The following is an 18442-nucleotide window of genomic DNA, read 5'->3' as shown; positions in this document are numbered from 1 at the left end:
AATGGTAAAGAGTCACAGGAGTCACTTTCTTCTAACACTGAACGAGGAATTTTATTAGAATAAGAAAAATTGCATTAGCCCCAAGGCTATTCTCTCCCTCTCTGTGCTTCACCTTAGAGCTTCTGCTTAGAACCTTCTCCAGCTCCCTCTTCCTGCCTGGCTTCTTGCTACGGCTTTAAAGAAACAGTGCACCTATCCTCACAATCTTCTTGTCAAGGTAGAAGCCTATTGCTGTGGTACTGTGAAAGATTACAGTACCACTACCTGAACTGTACCTGTTCTTTGGATAAAGAAAGAACTTCACTCTCCGGGACTAGCAGTTGTTCACTAGCACTAAATACATTTTAAAGTAATAACATAGAAAGTGCATATTCATGTGTATCTGTTTCATCTCCTCCAGGTGTCCCCACTAGCCATTATCTGTATTAGTTGGTGAGTATCATGAGTCTGATGAGATGGTGAGAATTTTCCAATCTAAGGGTCTAATCCTGCAAGTCCTTAGTTGGTGAAACTGTCATTGAGTCCTGTGGGAGTTTTGTGCATCTCGGGCTCACAGGATTGTATCCTAAATTAGATTAACAGTATGAATTAGACACAGTGCCTGACATACCACCAGACAATGGTCATATGTCAATGCAATGTAAAGGTTTTAATAATCCTCTATGCTGGAGTGTTGATAAAGAAGGAAATCTTGAGGTGTTTGGATCCGGATTATGCTAGGAGTTTGGGATATAAACTGAACTGGGTTTGGATTGGGTCATTTTAAATTCTTGAAAATCAGCTGTTCGTGTGAGATTTTCAATGTCTTGGGCTAAAATTTGACAAAAATAACTTTTTTCATGATATTTCTGCCATGTTTAAACCAGAGCCAGAAAACACACGGTTGTAGTGGTGCATTGGATCCGATCCCCATTCCAGAAAATCCTATTGGATTTGGGTTCAGGGTGCCAGGTTTGGGCCTCGTTTAGTTTTAAGGAGGAATCTGAATGAAAAGAATATTGTCATTTGGTGCATTAAGAGAGGGTTAATTGAAACTAGAATTTGACCTTCCAGATGTCCTCTATTTTAGGAGTGCACACCAAAAGCATTTGCATCCAACCATTACTGAACTCTAGGGAGAGAGAACCAGGGTGCAGAATCGTGCGAAACCAAAGAGCCAAAGAAAATGACAAGGGAATCATTAGGTACAATTAAAGAGAAATCCCCCTCATATGAAATGAATACACATCCATGCCCTGGGTTGTGTTTCTTGAGCCATTCAGATTGTTTGTAAAGTGCTTTGAGAGCCTCACATGAAAGGTGCTTTTCAATGATCATGAGACAAAGAAATGTCTATATTTTATTATTAATTTAAAAAATGAATCAGATGGATAATAAACCACCTAAAGCAGTGTAAGGAATGCAGAGCCTTATTCTACATGGTATCGGTAATGTTGTAACCCTGTCTCAGGTCATTTGATCTTAGGTGAACAATACACAAATGATCACCCTAGAAAGCTGATATGCTAACATACAACACCCCAGGGGTATTCACCCCTGTGTAATGGCCACTTTATGCTATCTATGCCCTTGGGAGGTGCAGAGCCCCTACAAAGGGGGGTGTTCTGGAGTGGTCCATGAATAGGTAGGGCCGGGCAGGAGGAGGTGTGGCCAGAGCATTCCTAGTTATTCTCAATTATTCCCTTTTGTTCAAGGCCCACAGTGCCCATACTAGTTGCACAAGTTAAGGCAACTCTCAGATTGCAGGCTGTTTGGGGAAGGACCACATTTATCTCTCTGTCTGTATAGTGCTTAGCACAAAGTGGCCATAATCTTAATCAGAGAATCTGGGTGTCATAGTGAAATAATAATAATAATTAATAATGAATAAATAACATAGCAGCTTTTGTCCATGGATCACAAAATCCTATGTCTGATGTAAAACATTTTCATTAAAAGTTTGTGGCTAAATTGTTGCTGCTGTAGCACTGCGCCTTTAACACATCCTCCTGTTACTGTAAGAATTACATGGCTCGGTCTTTGCATTTATACTCTCTCAGTGACTTCCAGTGCTCTGTTTACAGGTGAAAAGGTTATTTTTCCAGCTGTCAGCATCACTTATTCACGCTGGGATCTGAAAATCAAGCTGGGCTCTCCCTGCCTCTCAATTCACCAGTGATCAAAAGTTTGCTGACAGAACCTAGGGCCAAATTCTGCACTCAGGTACACCACTGTAAAGATGGCCTAACTGCATCAATGTCAATGGTTTTGTATCAGAGAGCAGAATCCGGCCGTTAGCTGAGAGTTGCATTGATGATGCATGAGGCAGAATAGAATCCATTTCATTCTCCTGTAGCTGTTTTGTTCTGCAGGACTAGCAGGAAGAGAAGCTTGTTTGTGTCAGTAAATAGCTAGAATTCAGATGCACAAGAAGAAATTGTAATGACTAAGAAGGTTTTTGCATGTTCTATTTTTACATGTTCACTTTTCTGACTTTAAAAATTTCCCTGCTTAGGCTAGATATGTGCCTATAGTTCCTCTTAATAAACCATAGTTAGAAACTACAGCTTAACATTTGTAAACAGTTTATTTTAAAAATTGATGACACTGCAGCCTACCTTTTGCTGATTAAAGCATTTAAACTGTATTTTAGGGAACACAGTATTTTCTTGTAAACCTGATTTTCCCTTTTCCCCCTTCTTTTAGTTACAATGAGTGCAAAAGAAAGTAAAGTACATGCATTTGTGCGAGTCAAGCCAACAGCTAATTTTCCTCAAGACATGATCAAGTATGGGCCAGACAATAAGGTAAAGGAACAAGAGACATCAGGAGCATAATGGATCTAGACTCTGATTTAAGTTATGGTAGCAGAAATGAGGACTAACCCTGCTGCAGTTACACCAGGGATGAATTTGGCCCAATATCTCTTGTAGCACATCAACATTCTTCATCTCTGTCTTTTTAGAGCATAGATATTTACATCAGGAGAGATGTTAAGAAAGGAGTCGTCAATAACAAGCAGACTGATTGGTCCTTTAAACTGGATGGTGTTCTTCACAATGCCTCCCAGGATTCGGTTTATGATGCAGTAGCTAGGGACTTGGTATCCCAAGCTCTGGATGGCTATAATGGTAATTTTTTAATTGATATTTGTGTTATTTTAAGAAATAGTGGGGCTCCCCATCTGAGGATAAGATCCCTTTGATGTTACATTGGAGAAATGAATGAGTTCTACTGAATTTATTCTTTTGTTTTAAAACTTTTCTAGGCACTATAATGTGCTATGGGCAAACAGGAGCTGGTAAAACATACACCATGACAGGAGCAACTGAAAACTACAAGCATAGAGGAATCATACCCCGAGCTATACAGCAGGTACTGAAGGTTTGAATTAGAAAGGAGAGGAAGAAGGAGAAACTAGTACATCTGTCATATCATCTGTTGTCCTCTCAGTCCTGAGAAATTTGTTGACCACCCCAAACATGGGCTACAAGGTCACCACCAATCATTTTAACAGGAGATGGATATTATAAGGTCCTTAAAGAAGTTGTGGGACAATAAAACATCATTATGTTGCATCGCGATGTTCCATTGTGATTTTTCATTGTAACACTGTGATCTTGTGCCGTGAGAGAGGTGACATTTCAATGCAATGAGATGACGTTGCATTGCGACATGCGGACATGTCATCCTGTTGCAACATAAACATGATGTCATGATGTGCAACTTTCTTAACCTCTCAAAAGGGCACTCTGTTGGGTGAAGATTCTTGTGTGCCTGCTCACAGAAGCACAGCTGAAAAGCAGAGTGAAGGGCTGACATAACCTACACAAACCAAAGCTGGAAGGTGTTTTGCAACAGAACGTTTTATTATTTGTTTCCAGTAGCTACTGGGTTAGGTGTTTTCCGAGCATAAAAAATAACTAATTCCTGCATCACAGAGCTGATCTCATTAGCTCATTGTTATATTGTCCTTAACTCCCGCCCGAGTAATTTTTTACTAGTTATATTCCTTGGTGTTAGTGTAAGTGCTGTTCATGCAAGTAGAAAAAAGCAATTCAGCCAGCAAATGGAATGTTCTTTACTGTTTAGAGAAATCACAGAAAACTCTTGTTTTAGGCTTCCTACCCTTGACAGTGTCCCTTTAAAGGTATAATATTTTCAAAACCAGAATAATTTTGAAAATCTTATTAGAGCCGCTGCAGTCCTGCTGAGAGTGTGCCATATACTGACTGACTGATTTATAGTGATTCACATCCTGAAAAGCCACAAATTGATAGGAACCTTGTTTGTGAACTCAGACTGTCATTGACAAGCATATGATCTGTGCAGGTGTTCAGGGCAGTTGAAGAACGCATCGATCAGTCCATCACTGTCCGAATGTCCTACCTGGAAATCTACAATGAGACTCTCTTCGACCTTCTCTCCACTATGCCTCATGACATGTCCGGTGACACTCACATGGCTGTAGTGGAGTACCCACAGGGTGTCTTTGTGAAGGGCTTATCTATGCATCCAGCCAGCCACGAGGAAGATGCTTTAAATCTCCTGTTTGAGGTAAGATAAAACAATGACTCACTATTATTTCTCATCCTTATTTTTTATGTTTATTTTTGCTGATTTAGCTGAGGAAAGGAAAGTTGTCTGGGGTTAGAGCAGAAGATGGGAAGTCATGGGTGAGATCCTCACTTCTTCTCCAGCCCCGGCATAAAACCCCTGGTTCCGGCCAGGGAGGGTTCCCCTGGTGCAGATACTGTGGAAAACAGCATACGGCTGCTGTCTGAGAACCCCCTTGCAAGTCCTGGTATATTGGCAGTGCTGGGGTGAGGCTGGAGGTGGAAGAGGTGTGTCTGGGATGGGGCTGCAGCACACAGTGCTGTGGAGATTCCAGGCAGCATTGTGGCCCATAGGGCAGGCCAGGGAGGCTGCTGTAACTTAGACAGGTCCCCAGGGTTGTCTAAATTATGCTGAGGGCCTCTCTAGCCCTAGAGCAGCCCAGGATTGGGAGTGCAAGCTGGCTTGTTTCCAGTGCGCTGGTGATCACATTTAGGAAGTCAATGAGCAGCTTAAGCAGAGTGCAAAGGACAGTCTGTAAGGTATCCTAATGAGCAGAACCACTGTCTGAACTGTGTTGTCTTTCCTTTTTGAAAAAATGCTTGCCAGCTGTCCTGGCTGAGTCAACGCTCTCCCATACCAAGCGAAGACACCTACCATTGACACTTTCTACAGATAAATGGGGCAGTCATGGCATGCCTACATCTAGTCAGTCATACAGAGGGGACACTCAGATAGCTGGGCAGGTGAAACTAGGAGGCATACATACATCTGCACCAATTTCGCACATAGGGGCCTTAGCTTGGACAAGAGGAAGTTGAATAGTTAGCTCCCTATGTAGAAAGCATGTTTCACCAATAACTGACAAGCCCTTTTAAACCCTTCCTTTTTTTGCTTTCTAATTGCTGAGCCTATGTTCAGGTGTTCTGAAAAAGCTCACGTTGGGTAGTCAGCTGGGTTACTAGTAACAATCATTCTTGATTTCTAGAACGGGAGACATATCATAGAATATCAGGGTTGGAAGGGACCTCAGGAGGTCATCTAGTCCAACCCCCTGCTCAAAGCCAGACCAATCCCCAGACAGATTTTTGCCCCAGATCCCTAAGTGGCCCTCTCAAGGATTGAACTCACAACGCTGGGTTTAGCAGGCCAGTACTCAAACCACTGAACAAGACCTGGGAGTCAAGAGAAATGCCAGAGCAGTTTTTGGAGATAACTAGGCACACAGACATCAAAATGATCTAAACAGTACCACCGTAATTTGTGTCTGCAAATTGTGGGTACAAGAAGGGAGACTGAGTTTTGAAAAATTTGTCCTTTGAGCTCTGTGCTTCCATTTCCTCATCTGTAAAACAGGGATAAGAACGACAAAGAGTCCTGTGGCACCTTATAGACTAACAGAAGTATTGGAGCATAAGCTTTTGTGGGTGAATACCCACTTCGTCTGATGCTGCGTCTGACGAAGTGGGTATTCACCCATGAAAGCTTATGCTCCAATACTTCTGTTAGTCTATAAGGTGCTACAGGTCTCTTCGTCGCTTTTTACAGATCCAGACTAACACGGCTACCCCTCTGATACTTGAGGGATAAGAACATTTCTCTAAAGACACCAACTTGACTGGGTTCCTGTTTTGGGGTCTCGACTCCTTACCATGAGGCAGGGAAGAACTCCTCTAGTTCTCAAAGGCTTTGAGACACAAGCAGGCTGGCCGCCTTTTGAGACCCACTACAGGTGCCTTAGTGGTGCCCTCTAGAACTTCAGTTCCTTTCTCACCATGCTCCACTGTGACGCTCCCTGTCAGCCATCACAGACTGTCACAGCATCATTTTCAGTGACTGATTCATTTTCTTGTGGTCCCTTCCTATCCTATAAGTAATCTTGGGTGTCTATTACATTTAGGGGAGATCTTTGCCTCATGCTTATCAAGGAACGGAAGCAGGCATGGACGCACTAAGCCTTGCCTGCCTGTTCCTCAAAGGGCCACATTTTTTGAGGGTTAGGGGAGCTCTGGCCCCTTTCACACTAGGAACCTGAGCCCCAAGGATGGGAATCTAGTTAATATGGAATGTTCAAAGAAGCAGTATGAGAGATAAGTAGTGATCCCTTACCTGTCTTCATGAGTGGAATATTTGTAATGTGCTTCGAGAGCCATGCTAGAAATGCCTACCATAGACAGATGTTGGGAGCGCCTCAGATAGAAGGCTGTGGATAAGTGACCAATTTTATTATTATCTCTACGTATTGAAGATACAAGCATTGTTTATTTAACTGTGACTTCAATAGTCTTCCCTTCACATTTATTCTACTAGTATTTATTTTATTTTTTAATAAAAATAATGTCCTCTATTTTATCTTCATTTTCAGGGTGAGACCAACAGAATAATAGGTGAACATACTCTGAATAAAAATTCATCCAGGTCCCATTGCATATTCACTATCTATATTGAGGTAAGTCTGCTGGCAGGTTTCCTGGGGGCTCAGAAATCTAGGGGTCTTTAGAATTTAAATGTGTACTCTACTTCAGTTGTGTGTAATGCTAAATACAAATTTTTTCCCAGTCTCATTCCAGAATTTTGTCAGATGCCAAATACACTGCTTCAAAAATTAACCTAGTGGATCTGGCAGGTTCAGAGAGACTGGGGAAGACTGGGGTAAGCAGATGGGAAAAAATGTTTGCTCTCTAAGAGATGGGTCCAGTTGTTAAAGTGATGCCTGTGGAGTCAGAGGAATTTCCCACTATAGTTAATGGAAACAGCAAAACTCAATTCCCTTTATGTCACATTGAACATTTACCTCTAAAGGAGGCTGATAGTGAACATAATTTATATTTCTGCTTTAGCCAACAGAATTTTATTCTAGCTTGTTTCTGGGAATCTGGTGTCAGGACGAGAAGGGGCTTGATTCTGGTGTTAAATATACTCTTCAGTTGTTAATCCTTAAGTATGTGTCAGCAACCCCTTACCACAGTTGCACATGAGGAGCTGAAGATTTTTCAGAATCTGTGCTTGACACAAGAATCAACCCCCTGGTCAGTAGATAGGAGGAACCATGACAAATCTCAACCCCATGAAAGCATCAGAGGAGCTCGGTTATCTTCAGTAGCTGTAATGTCTTTTTATCAAGTCCAAATGTGCAAAACTCCATCCTCCATGCAACTCTCTCCTGCTCGATCATTCCTTCCAACAGTGCCATTGCTCAGTCTAGGCAAGAGCCTGAGCCATCCGCCTTATGGGGAACTCTTTGTAATTCAGCTTCATTCTGCAACTGCACTGAAAGCAGAAATCCTTCTGCTTCTGGTGATACTATGGAGACTGATGCAATCGCCTTTCTGGAAGAATAGGGAACAACTTAAACCTTCAGTGCTCCCCTGTGATATACTATATTGTGTTGAGCAAGAAATCCCCGGGCAGCCTTGTGACAAAGGGAGGATTTCCCCTTTCAGAACTAGGAAAGCCAATATTCTGGCAGACTTGTTATTGCCAAATCACAGCCCTGAAGAACTTGTTCTCAAATTGCAGGAAGCCCTTCAGGATCTAGAATCTCATAGTTAGTCTGTGTTGGACTCATCATCTCATTTATCCTCCACTTCAATCAGAGCTGTAAGCCCAGTGAGGGACACACTCTTTCGCAGTTCACCCAGAAAGATGCATGTGGAAACTTTTTGCCTTTTGGTCTTTCTTGCAGTCCGAGGGGCAGGTTCTGAAAGAAGCCACATATATCAACAAATCTTTGTCATTCCTTGAGCAAGCTATCATTGCACTGGCTGATCGTAAGAGGGACCACGTCCCCTTCCGGCAGAGCAAGCTCACCCATGCCCTTAAGGATTCATTAGGTAAGGACCTGGAATCGGAATAGAGGGACGAGAAAATACCTTGGTTTCGGTTCTCCTGGGGAGATCAAGCCACGACCAAACACGCTCAGTCAATCTGATGGCTTGTCTACACAGTGATTTAATGCGTGGCCAGCCAGAGTGTGAATCTACAGCGCACTAGGTTGCTGTGCACTAACTGGCCCTGTGGACCCTGTTATAACACACTAAAAGTTCCATCGTGCACTTTGACCTCCTACCATTCCAAACAAGCTAAACCAAGGCAAAGTGATTTCCAGATCACTCACCATTTCAATGATGTGCACCCATGTCAAACAGCAGTATGTCAAAGCGCACTACTGAACTTACAGTGTGCTGTAGCATTGTCCACACGGCCAGTTAGTGCGCGGCAAGCTAGTGCACGATAGAGTCACGCCCTGGCTGGCCATGCGCTAAATCACTGTGGAGACAAGCCCTCAGTTAATAGTCTAACATGAAAAATTAGCAGTGGTTTCTGTTTTTCTTACCCTAATGAAACATCAGGCATACGTACTGTGACAGACCCAGACCAGTGGGGTACAGGAGTCTGGTAGAGGGCAAATATACTGGTCACTGGATGAGTAGTTTTCTGTTCCCTGAGTGACCAGAGCAGGGGCTGCACTAGAGTAATCAGGAACCTGCTAGAACCAGTTAAGGCAGGCAGGCTAATTAGGACACCTGGAGCCAATTAAGAAGAAGCTGCTAGAATCAATTAAGGCAGGCTAATCAGGGCACCTGGGTTTTAAAAGGAGCTCACTTCAGTTTGTGGGACGAGTGTGAGGAGCTGGGAGCAAGAGGCGCAAGGAGCTGAGAGGGAGAGGGTGTGCTGCTGGAGGACTGAGGAGCACAAGCGTTATCAGACACTAGGAGGAAGGTCCTGTGGTGAGAATAAGGAAGGTGTTTGGAGGAGGCCATGGGGAAGTAGCCCAGGGAGTTGTAGCTGTCATGCAGCTGTTACAGGAGGCACTATAGACAGCTGCAGTCCACAGGGCCCTGGGCTGGAACCCGGAGTAGAGGGCGGGCCCGGGTTCCCCCCAAACCTCCCAATTGACCTGGACTGTGGGTTCTTCCAGAGGGGAAGGTCTCTGGGCTGTTCCCCAACCCACATGGTGAATCTCTGAGGCAAGAAAATCCGCCAATAAGCGCAGGACCCACCAAGATAGAGGAGGAACTTTGTCACAGTACACACAAGCCTCATACTGATCAAGCCAGTAGAAACTTTACTAAACTTTTCTCAGCTGAGAATACTTTAAAAACACACCACAGTCCTTTCAAAGTTCTGATCCTGCAGGTGCTATCAACTCTCATTGAGTCCTGCAGGAGTTGAGGATGATCAGGACCTGGGCAAACATGATAAATGCAAAAACTGTAATTACATCTGGAATCTGTAGGACAGGAATCCACTTCAACAACACTGTATAACACAGTCTGAATAGAGAAAGCAACTGAAGACAGGCTGTAGACGTTGGCAGTAAGGAACTGATATCATACAAATTTAGGGTGGAATTTCAAAGCTCTCAGCATTGGCCCAATCCTGCTCCTCCCTCTGATTTCATTGGATGAGAGGCCAACACTGAGTGCTTTTAAAATTCCATCTTTCAGCTTTTACCCCACTCCAACCATTTACAGTTTGCATTGCCGCATACTTCACACTAACTCAGAAGGCTGGAGCCAGAATATTGGCTATTCCCTTAACTCGTTCCATACCACCATGCTTATGAACATTATCTTTCATGGTCACCACTGATAACCCTTCCTGTGTCCTTGGAGGAAAAATTACAAACTAGCTATGTTCATTGTAGTCGTGCTGTGTCTTTCATTCTTCACTCACTACAGAATGTAAAATTCTCCAGGAGGGAACCCAACACAGAGGAAGTCACATTCCTCCCCCTTGCTGTCTTTTTCAGGGGGAAACTGCAATACAGTCCTGGTGGCAAATATCTATGGTGAAGCTGCTCAGATAGAGGAGACTGTAAGTAGAGAAACAATGAGGAGTCCTTGTGGCACCTTAGAGACTAACAAATTTATTTGGGCATAAGCTTTCGTGGGCTACAGCCCACTTCATCAGATGCATGGAGTGGAAAATACAGTAGCAGGTGTGTGTGTGTGTGTGTGTGTATATATATATATATATATATATATACATAGTACATGAAAAGATGGGAGTTGCCTAACCAAGTGGGGGGTCAGTTTTTGCTGATACAGACTAACACGGCTACCACTCTGAAACCTGTAAGTGGAGAGAGTTCCTTCAGAAATGATGTCCTTCATTTAAAGACATTTTGGTCCTGTCTGCGCTACAGTCAAAATCATGCTAGCAATAACCATGATTAAATTGTAGCATGCACAGCGCTGTAGTTTGAGGTCCAAGGGAAGTATCATGTCGAATTCAACAAAATCATTGACATTGCATCAAATGCAGCATGGAACTATATGGGGCTGGTTTTTCCAGTCTGCTAAGGCCACTTTGTGGCCACATAAGCCATCCATTGAGGATGCTAATCTTCCAAGGGGAAAACGAGACTCACCCAGATAAATACTCAAGGCCAAATTCAGCCTGGATCTAAGCATGCATAGTTTTGTTATGTATTATTATTATTTGTACCTTTCCAACAATGGGTGTGGAACTGTACAGCACACAGTGAAGTCAATAGTTATACTTAAGGCCCTGTTATAATCAGAGATGTTTTTTTGAAAATGCCCAGTAGTGCCACGCATGAAGTGTTGATTTTCATAGAATATGCCTGGCAGCCAAGTCCCTCGCGAAGTGCTGCAATTTTTCCAACGATGGGGAGGCAAAAGTGAGCATCTGTGCACGTCAGTCTTGTGCTCAGTGCAACTGGTAGTGCGCAGTAGCATCACCTTGGAGGAACAGTGCGGGGGGGGACCCATGTGAGGCACAGTAGCCAGTGCTGCCACCACTTGGAACACAAGCAGCTGTGGCCTCAGTGAGGAGGAAGAAATGGGCATTTGTGCTCTGGTCTTATGCTCAGTGTGATGCCTGGCACACGTCAGTGTCATGTCAGAGCAGCTGTTTGGGGGGACGTGGCAGCTGGTTTTATGTGAGGTACAGTAGCCAGTGCGGCGGCCACTTGGAACACGCCCTACAAGCCACACAGAGCACAAGACTGGCATGCACGGATGCCTGCTTCCACCTCCCCGCTGAGGCCGCGGTTGCTCATGTTCCAAATGGCAGTGGCGCTGGCTACTGTGCCTCTCCTCACATAAAGCTGGCTGCCATATCCCCCCGAACTGCTGCTCCAATGTGACGTTGCCCCGCACTATGAGCCACACAATGCACAAGACCAGCACGCAGATGCCTGCTTCCATCTCCCCGCTGTTGGAAAAATCACGGTAATGGGCTAATTTTGTGATTTCCGCTCAGTCTGTGAAATTGTGATTTCCATAGGGCCTTAGCCATCCCACTTTACACCAGGGCTGAATTTGGTCCTTGGTAGCAACTACACAAACAATTTGGTATGCTAGTACCAGCAATAACCTCCTCATGGTGAGATCACTTAGGCTTTGGAATAATTCTCCACAGGAAGTTGGTGGTAGCCTCATTGCTTGAGTCATTTAAAATTGGGCCGAACAAAACACTACCATAAAGTATTGAAGGGAAGAATTCTGCAGTTTACCAGGGAAGGAGTTAACTAGCAGACATTTTTTGAAACTAAATGACCTATCATACAATCTTCTCTGCTATTGGATATCATTATTGTTATTTATTATTCGTGCTGCAGTGACACCTAGAAGCCCCAGTCCCATTGTACACACATATAACAGAAAGGACAGTCCCCCACCCCGAAGAATTTACCATCTAAAGTCATCATCTAAAGATGAATAATCATCTAGAAGCAACTTACTCCTGGAATGGGGATAGTGTAGAATGGTGGCCTACAATGATATAGCTTTTCCATTTCTAGCTTCTGGGATCCTATAGCATTAAAATAGCAAAGGTTTTTGAGTCTGGTCTGGTGACCCAAACTTGTTTCGTGGTTGATAGGCAAACTGTAATGTTTTTCAGCTGTCCTCTCTCCGTTTTGCTACCAGAATGAAATGGGTCACAACGGAGCCAGCCATCAATGAGAAATACGACCCAGAGGTATGTATATTTTTGAAGGGAAATGGAAGAAAGGAGGTTCTCTTTTTCTCAGATCCAGGAAAAATTAAGACAACACTTCCCAAGCTTCGTCATCATGTGTATCACAGCTTAATAGAGAAACTGTCCCATGGACACCTTCCCTCCCACTGAGAGGATCATCTCCAGTCCTATCTGAGACCCTGCAGACCACCTCCTTTCCCACGGCTGGTCACACAACATCCCTGCAACAACTACAGCAATTATTCACATGGAAAAGTAACATTAGAAAAGTAATCAATATCTTTTAGTTTCTTTTAATGCACTTTAAAATAGGGAGGAGACTTGGCATTTTGTGTACAACCAGTTCTCCTCAGACCACCAGCAAGTGCTCGATGAATTACTGGTGGTCCATGTACCACACTATGGGAACCACTGCTGCACAGCACACGTGGCAGGAGAAAACCTTGCTGTACTGAACTGTCCGATTTCACGTGTCTGTCCACAGTAGGTGGAAGCAGAGAACCACATAGAGCAGCTTCCTCCAAGAGTTTTCAGACGAGGCTGTGGACTGTGCAACAAACTTTTCCTCTTCAGCTCCCTTTCTTTTGCTGCCTGATGAACTGAGTGGAAAAGAACTGAAATGCATTTAATGAGATTATTACATGTGGATGCTAAGTGGGAGCTTTGCAAAGGCACAAAGGGCAGTTTGGCAATTAATTCCCACTGAGTTTCAATGGGAATTGCCCCCTCAATAGCCAAAGCTTTAAAATATTCCAGATTAGGGAGACATGCAGGTCTCAAGTATGCCGTGTGAATCTGCTAGCATAATGCATTGCTGTTAAAGTCAGTGGCAAAACTGGCATTGCCTTCAGTGAAAGCAGCACTGGGGCTCTGTGCCTTCTGTTTTCAAAATAATGCCATGTAATCCAGAAAGACCACAGTATAGGGGCATCAGATCGGTGAAGCACTGACTAGATTAACAGGTGGCTTTCCCTTGAAAGCTTAAAGTGACTTTACAGAGGGTGGCTCAAGACACAGCAAAGGAGGCTGCCTGCTGGAAGCTATACTAAGGCCAAGTGATTTCCAGATCACTTACTCACCATTTCAGTGCTGTAAGCCCAGCAGTGAATTCTCTGGGAGTTGGTACGCAGCTGAGATTTTATTCAGCAGCCATAGGTGTAGTTTGACATCTATATTTGTGGGGGGCAGCTCCAGTCAAGCCAATGGGGAGGCAAATTCCACGCCTGCCTTAGGCTTGCAATTTGGGGGGGCAACACCTCCCCTGCCCCCCACCAAACTACGCCCATGCCAGCAGCCAATCTGAAGTGGCTTTGGACAGTTCTTTCTCTAGTAGCACTTGGTCACTTGGCATCTTTTTGTTTTCCTGCTAGCGGATGGTCAAGAATCTGGAGAAGGAGATTGTTCTTCTGAAGCAGGAACTAGCCATGCATGACAGCTTGGTAAGGAACAGGCTGCAGCCGTTAATTGCTGCCTATGCTTTCTCTCTAAGCCAACTTGCTGGGGATATTAGTGTGTGCTTTATCTTGATTTTAATTTATCTCTAGGATCAGTTATATCCATGCTTGTCAAGCTTTTGCTTTCCCACTGTGTCCCCAGTGGAGTCCTTTGAGTTTAGACAGAGTTCTAAGGGGTCCCCACCAGTTTTCCCTCTTGTTCATTTCCCATTCCACAAGGTTCCATGTCATAGTCATTAACCCGCAGAGTCCTGGATGCCAGACAGTATAGCCTTTCAAAACCCATCAGTGCCTGTCCTTAATTTGCTCAGAAGGGAGAGGCAGGGAGTGCACCACTCCCAGCCAACTCCAGAGTCCAGTGCCCAGCCAGTCCACAGGGTGGGAAGCAAAGTCTAAGAATTAAACCTGCCATGGCAAGGCAGAGCACAGCCAGGTGACCGTCAGGCTAGCATTTGCCCAGCTTATTGTAAATTGTTGCAGTTCAGCTGTTCACCTTTTCATCCCTAGGTCAACCGTTCTCTGGTGAATTATGACCCTCTGAATGAAATCCAGATAGCAGAGATTAACTCTCAAGTCCGCAGGTACCTAGAAGGAGCCACAGATGATATTGATGTGAGTAGCTACCTAACTGACAACTTGCTCAGCTGGTTATAGTTGGCTGGATTCCAGGCTCTTTCAGCTAGAGGGAATGAAATCAGTTTGTGGAGGAACTGAATTTAGAATTAAAGGTGGCACTAACTTTTTGAACACTTCCCTGTTATTTACAGGGAAACTCTGGACACCTGCCTTCTCCTCTCATTCTTATCTCCCCTTAAGTGAGTAGGAAGCTCTAGGAGGCTTCCACCCTGGCCTCAAACTCAGTGGGATGGTCTGCTTTGAACGTCCTTAAAAAGACAGTGTCCGAATTCTCCATCTGGGTAAAACCATGTCATAAGAACATAAGAATAACCATACTGGGTCAGACCAAAGGTCCATCTAGCCCAGTATCCTGTCTTCCAACAGTGGCCAATGCCAGGTGCCTCAGAGGGAATGAACAGAACAGGTAACCATCAAGTGATCCATCCCCTGTCATCCACTCCCAGCTTCTGGCAAAGAGATGTGTTCCCAAAGTATTGTTCAAAAAGTGTTCCACCTTTTTTGGGAGAGGGGAACTTCTGGGGCACTACAGCCCTGTCTCTCTACTCTTTGCTTTTCTCCCACCCTCAAAGGTCCCAGAAAATTTTCCTGCAGCTGATGGGGGTTGAGGAGAGTTGGCTTCTGTGGAATCCAGGGAGTCTTTTAGGGTCAGGGATGGTCAGCCTAAGTAGGAGATGGGAAGGACTGAGGAGTTTCTTATAGGGAAAGATGTCCTTAGTGGGGTCATGGAATCTTTTAGCGGGAATGATGCTTCTCTGGGAGTGGGGAGAATGTACTTCAAGACTTCCTAGAGAGGAAGGATGGTCCAGTGGTTAGGCCACTCGCCTAGGACTTGGGAGCTCTAAGTCCCAGACTCTATGTATGACCCTGTGTAAGTGCCTTAAGCCCAGATCTGCAAAGGCATTTAAGCTCCTAACTTCTATTGATTGATCTGGGCCTTAGTCTGTAAACTGGGGATAATAGCACTGCATTAAAGCTTGTGAGGGGCTCAGATGCTCTGGCGCTGGGAACCAGAGAAGTACTTTAGATAGACTCAGCAGTTTGTGAGTGAGGAGAGAGCTGCATGGCCTGGAGGGTTGGAAGCTGCCTCCTGCGTAATGTTGTGTGTTACACTTTGGCTGATAATTGGCTAACAATTCCTGACCGCTGGGGTCCTACAGGATACCTTCACAGCTGGCACCTGCCTCAGCCTATCAGATAGATTCCTCTGTTCTTAAACAATGAGTGATGGTCAGAGCCACACGGGGCCTGATTTTCCCGGTGCAGGATACAGGGTTAAGTTATCTGTAGCCTGAGGCTAGAGAAGGGGGCCCTGGGATTCTATAGTATTTGAACCAGCCTTACAGAGCAAGTTTTTTTAAACATTGCACAGTGAATGTGACCTGTCTCCCATTAGATCTTCAATGTACGGATTTCTTCCTCAGATAATGAACATCAGGCAAATCCAAGAGGTATTTAACCAGTTCAAAGTGATTTTAAGGTAAGATGGTGTAGCCGGGGTATGTGCATTGGATACGGAGATTTAGAAACTCTCCACCAAGCTTCTGTCTGTGACAGCACAGCACGGTGTCATGACACCGCTGGTGATGTCATTGTAGAATATGCAGCGAATAAGTTGTAGTTGTGAGACGCTCAGCCCAGCTCCTGATGGCTTGGTCAGGGGGAAGCTGCTGCTGGCTAACCCCGTGGCACTGATAGATCATGAGGCTGGTCCTTGGATGATGGGCTCCATGAATTGGTTAAGTGTGCTCTGGTGTCTGATGCTACAGTTACAAAAGTAACACGATGTCACTGCAGGAAGATTTGGGCTTTGAGGAGGGAAGTGGCAAGTCTGTGGTATGTCACGGGGGGGGGGGCATTCCTGTTCCACAGGAATCCAAACTGGTCCAGATCTATGTGTTCGTGTTTTGCATGGATTTTGTACCTCGGGGAATCCTTTTATGGGGTTAAAATAAAGCAAGAAGATCAGGTCTTCTCATGGTGGTTCCACCCTCCAGGGCTAAACTACTGTGGAGTCATGTTATTTGGGCCATAAAAAAGGCTCCCTAAAGTATTTCAAAAGCTAGTGAAATGTATACGTGTCTTAACAGAAGAGATATCCAGGCCTAAGGGACAGTGTGGAAAAAAGGTGGGAAGAAGAAAATAGAAGGAGGTCAGAACAGGTGCATGAAGGAGAGCAGCTTGGGAAGAATGCAGGAAGCAGGAGGGGGAGTAGGAGGAAAGGAGAGCAGAGATAGACATGGGGTGATATTAGACACAGCTTTCTTTTGAAGTATGACACATTTACAAGTTTGGGGCTGTATGAAATGTTCCCTTGAGCACAATGAAAAGGGCGGTTATCTCTCCCCAGCCAACAGGAGCAGGAAGTGGAAGCCAGACTACGAAACAAATACACCCTGATAGACAAAGGTGACTTTGCAGCCATTACTGCTGCTCAGAAGGTAGGGCTCTGAGACTTGACCTTCTGCCTCAAATTCTTCCTACACTACTTGAGAGGAACCATTGAAATCCAAGGCCCTGAGCTACCATGGTGATGGGCATTACAGAAGAACAGAACTGCTACAAGTCAATAGAGCTGCACCAGTTTCCACCAGCAGAGAATCTGGCCCAGTATTTTAACAGGGTGGTTTATAAAATAGAGAAAAGGAAAATACATGAGAACGATTACATCAAAAATGCCTGCCTGCATGTCTGTCTGTTGTAAAATACTGGGCTAGATCCTCTGGCCCTGCTATGATCCCTTAGCACTGTTGGAGCAGCATAAAGGAGACGTACCCCACCCTAAAGGCAGATGTGGATTTCCTTATGTAGCTTAGGATGCAAGACATTTTTCACTATCAGCTTGTTTTTAGTTTGTCCTAACTTTCTGAAACGTTCACCTTCTGAGCTGATTACTTCCATGCTTCGACTATGCCTCAGTTTATTCACTTAATGGGTATAAGAATAATTATCTACCTTGCAGAGTTGTGGGGCTTAACTATAGGTGCTTTGAGATCCTTAGAAGAAAGGCACAATAGAAATGTGAAGTATTATTATAACACAAAACTGCACAATCTCCAGGCAGACCCCATTCCAGGCTTTAATTTGAAGCTGATCTGGAAAACAGAAATGAAATGTGAGTTAAGCAGATTTCTGTGCTGAATGGGCCATTTAGCCGTGCTGTTGAGACACTGACAGAAATCAGATTTTACTTATGAAATCCTCTTGCAAACTTCTCCTTCGTTGAATGAAGATAACCCAGAGTGCGTCATTCTCTGATATTATTAGTGACACCATGATTACAGTGAGATTTCTGGTATTTGTGAGCAGGGCCGGCTCCAGGCACCAGGCAACCAAGCTGGTGCTTGGGGCGGCACCTGGAGGGGGGCGGCGCGGCGCTCGGGCCGCCGGGGAGAGCGGGGCCACAGCCGGGCTCGCCGCCCTGCGCTCTGGCCACCAGGGGGAGAGCCGAGCCGAGCCCCCGCCGGGGCTCGCCGCCCTCCTCCCAGGGCTCCGGCCGGCCGCCCTCCGCTCCGGCGCCCTCCCCCCGGCCGCCGGGGGGGAGAACGGAGCCCCCGCCGGGGCTCGCCGCCCTCCCCCTCGGCGCCCTGCCCCCGGCCGCCGGGGGGAGAGCGGAGCCCCCGCCGGGGCTCGCCGCCCTGCCCCCGCCGCGGCTCGCCGCCCTGCCCCCAGCGCTCTGGCCGCGGGGGGGGGGGGGGGAGAGCCGAGCCCCCGCCGGGGCTCGCCGCCCTCCTCCCAGGGCTCCGGCCGCCCTCCCCTCCGGCGCCCTGCCCCCGGCCGGCAGGGGGAGAGCGGAGCCCCCGCCGGGGCTCGCCACCCTCACCCCGGGGCTCCGGCTGCCCTCCCCCCGGCGGGAGAGCGGAGCC

General features: G+C 45.6%; 1 protein-coding gene across 1 annotated transcript in view; it reads left to right on the top strand.

Annotated features, from left to right (window-relative positions):
* KIF9 (kinesin family member 9) overlaps positions 1–18442 on the top strand; it is a 46864-nt gene that overhangs the window by 7775 nt on the left and 20647 nt on the right. The window contains 14 exon segments of the mRNA XM_065398489.1: positions 366–432; positions 2686–2786; positions 2945–3110; positions 3248–3354; positions 4312–4536; positions 6899–6982; positions 7093–7185; positions 8219–8366; positions 10289–10353; positions 12409–12486; positions 13857–13925; positions 14448–14552; positions 16001–16056; positions 16927–17017. Of these exon segments, the coding sequence (XP_065254561.1) occupies positions 366–432; positions 2686–2786; positions 2945–3110; positions 3248–3354; positions 4312–4536; positions 6899–6982; positions 7093–7185; positions 8219–8366; positions 10289–10353; positions 12409–12486; positions 13857–13925; positions 14448–14552; positions 16001–16056; positions 16927–17017 (1455 nt within the window).

This window comes from Emys orbicularis, chromosome 2 (assembly GCF_028017835.1).
Source record: "Emys orbicularis isolate rEmyOrb1 chromosome 2, rEmyOrb1.hap1, whole genome shotgun sequence".
In the NCBI taxonomy this organism is placed as follows: Eukaryota; Metazoa; Chordata; order Testudines; family Emydidae; genus Emys; species Emys orbicularis.
Note: the sequence above shows the minus strand (reverse complement) of the source record. Positions and strands in the feature narration are given on the sequence as shown.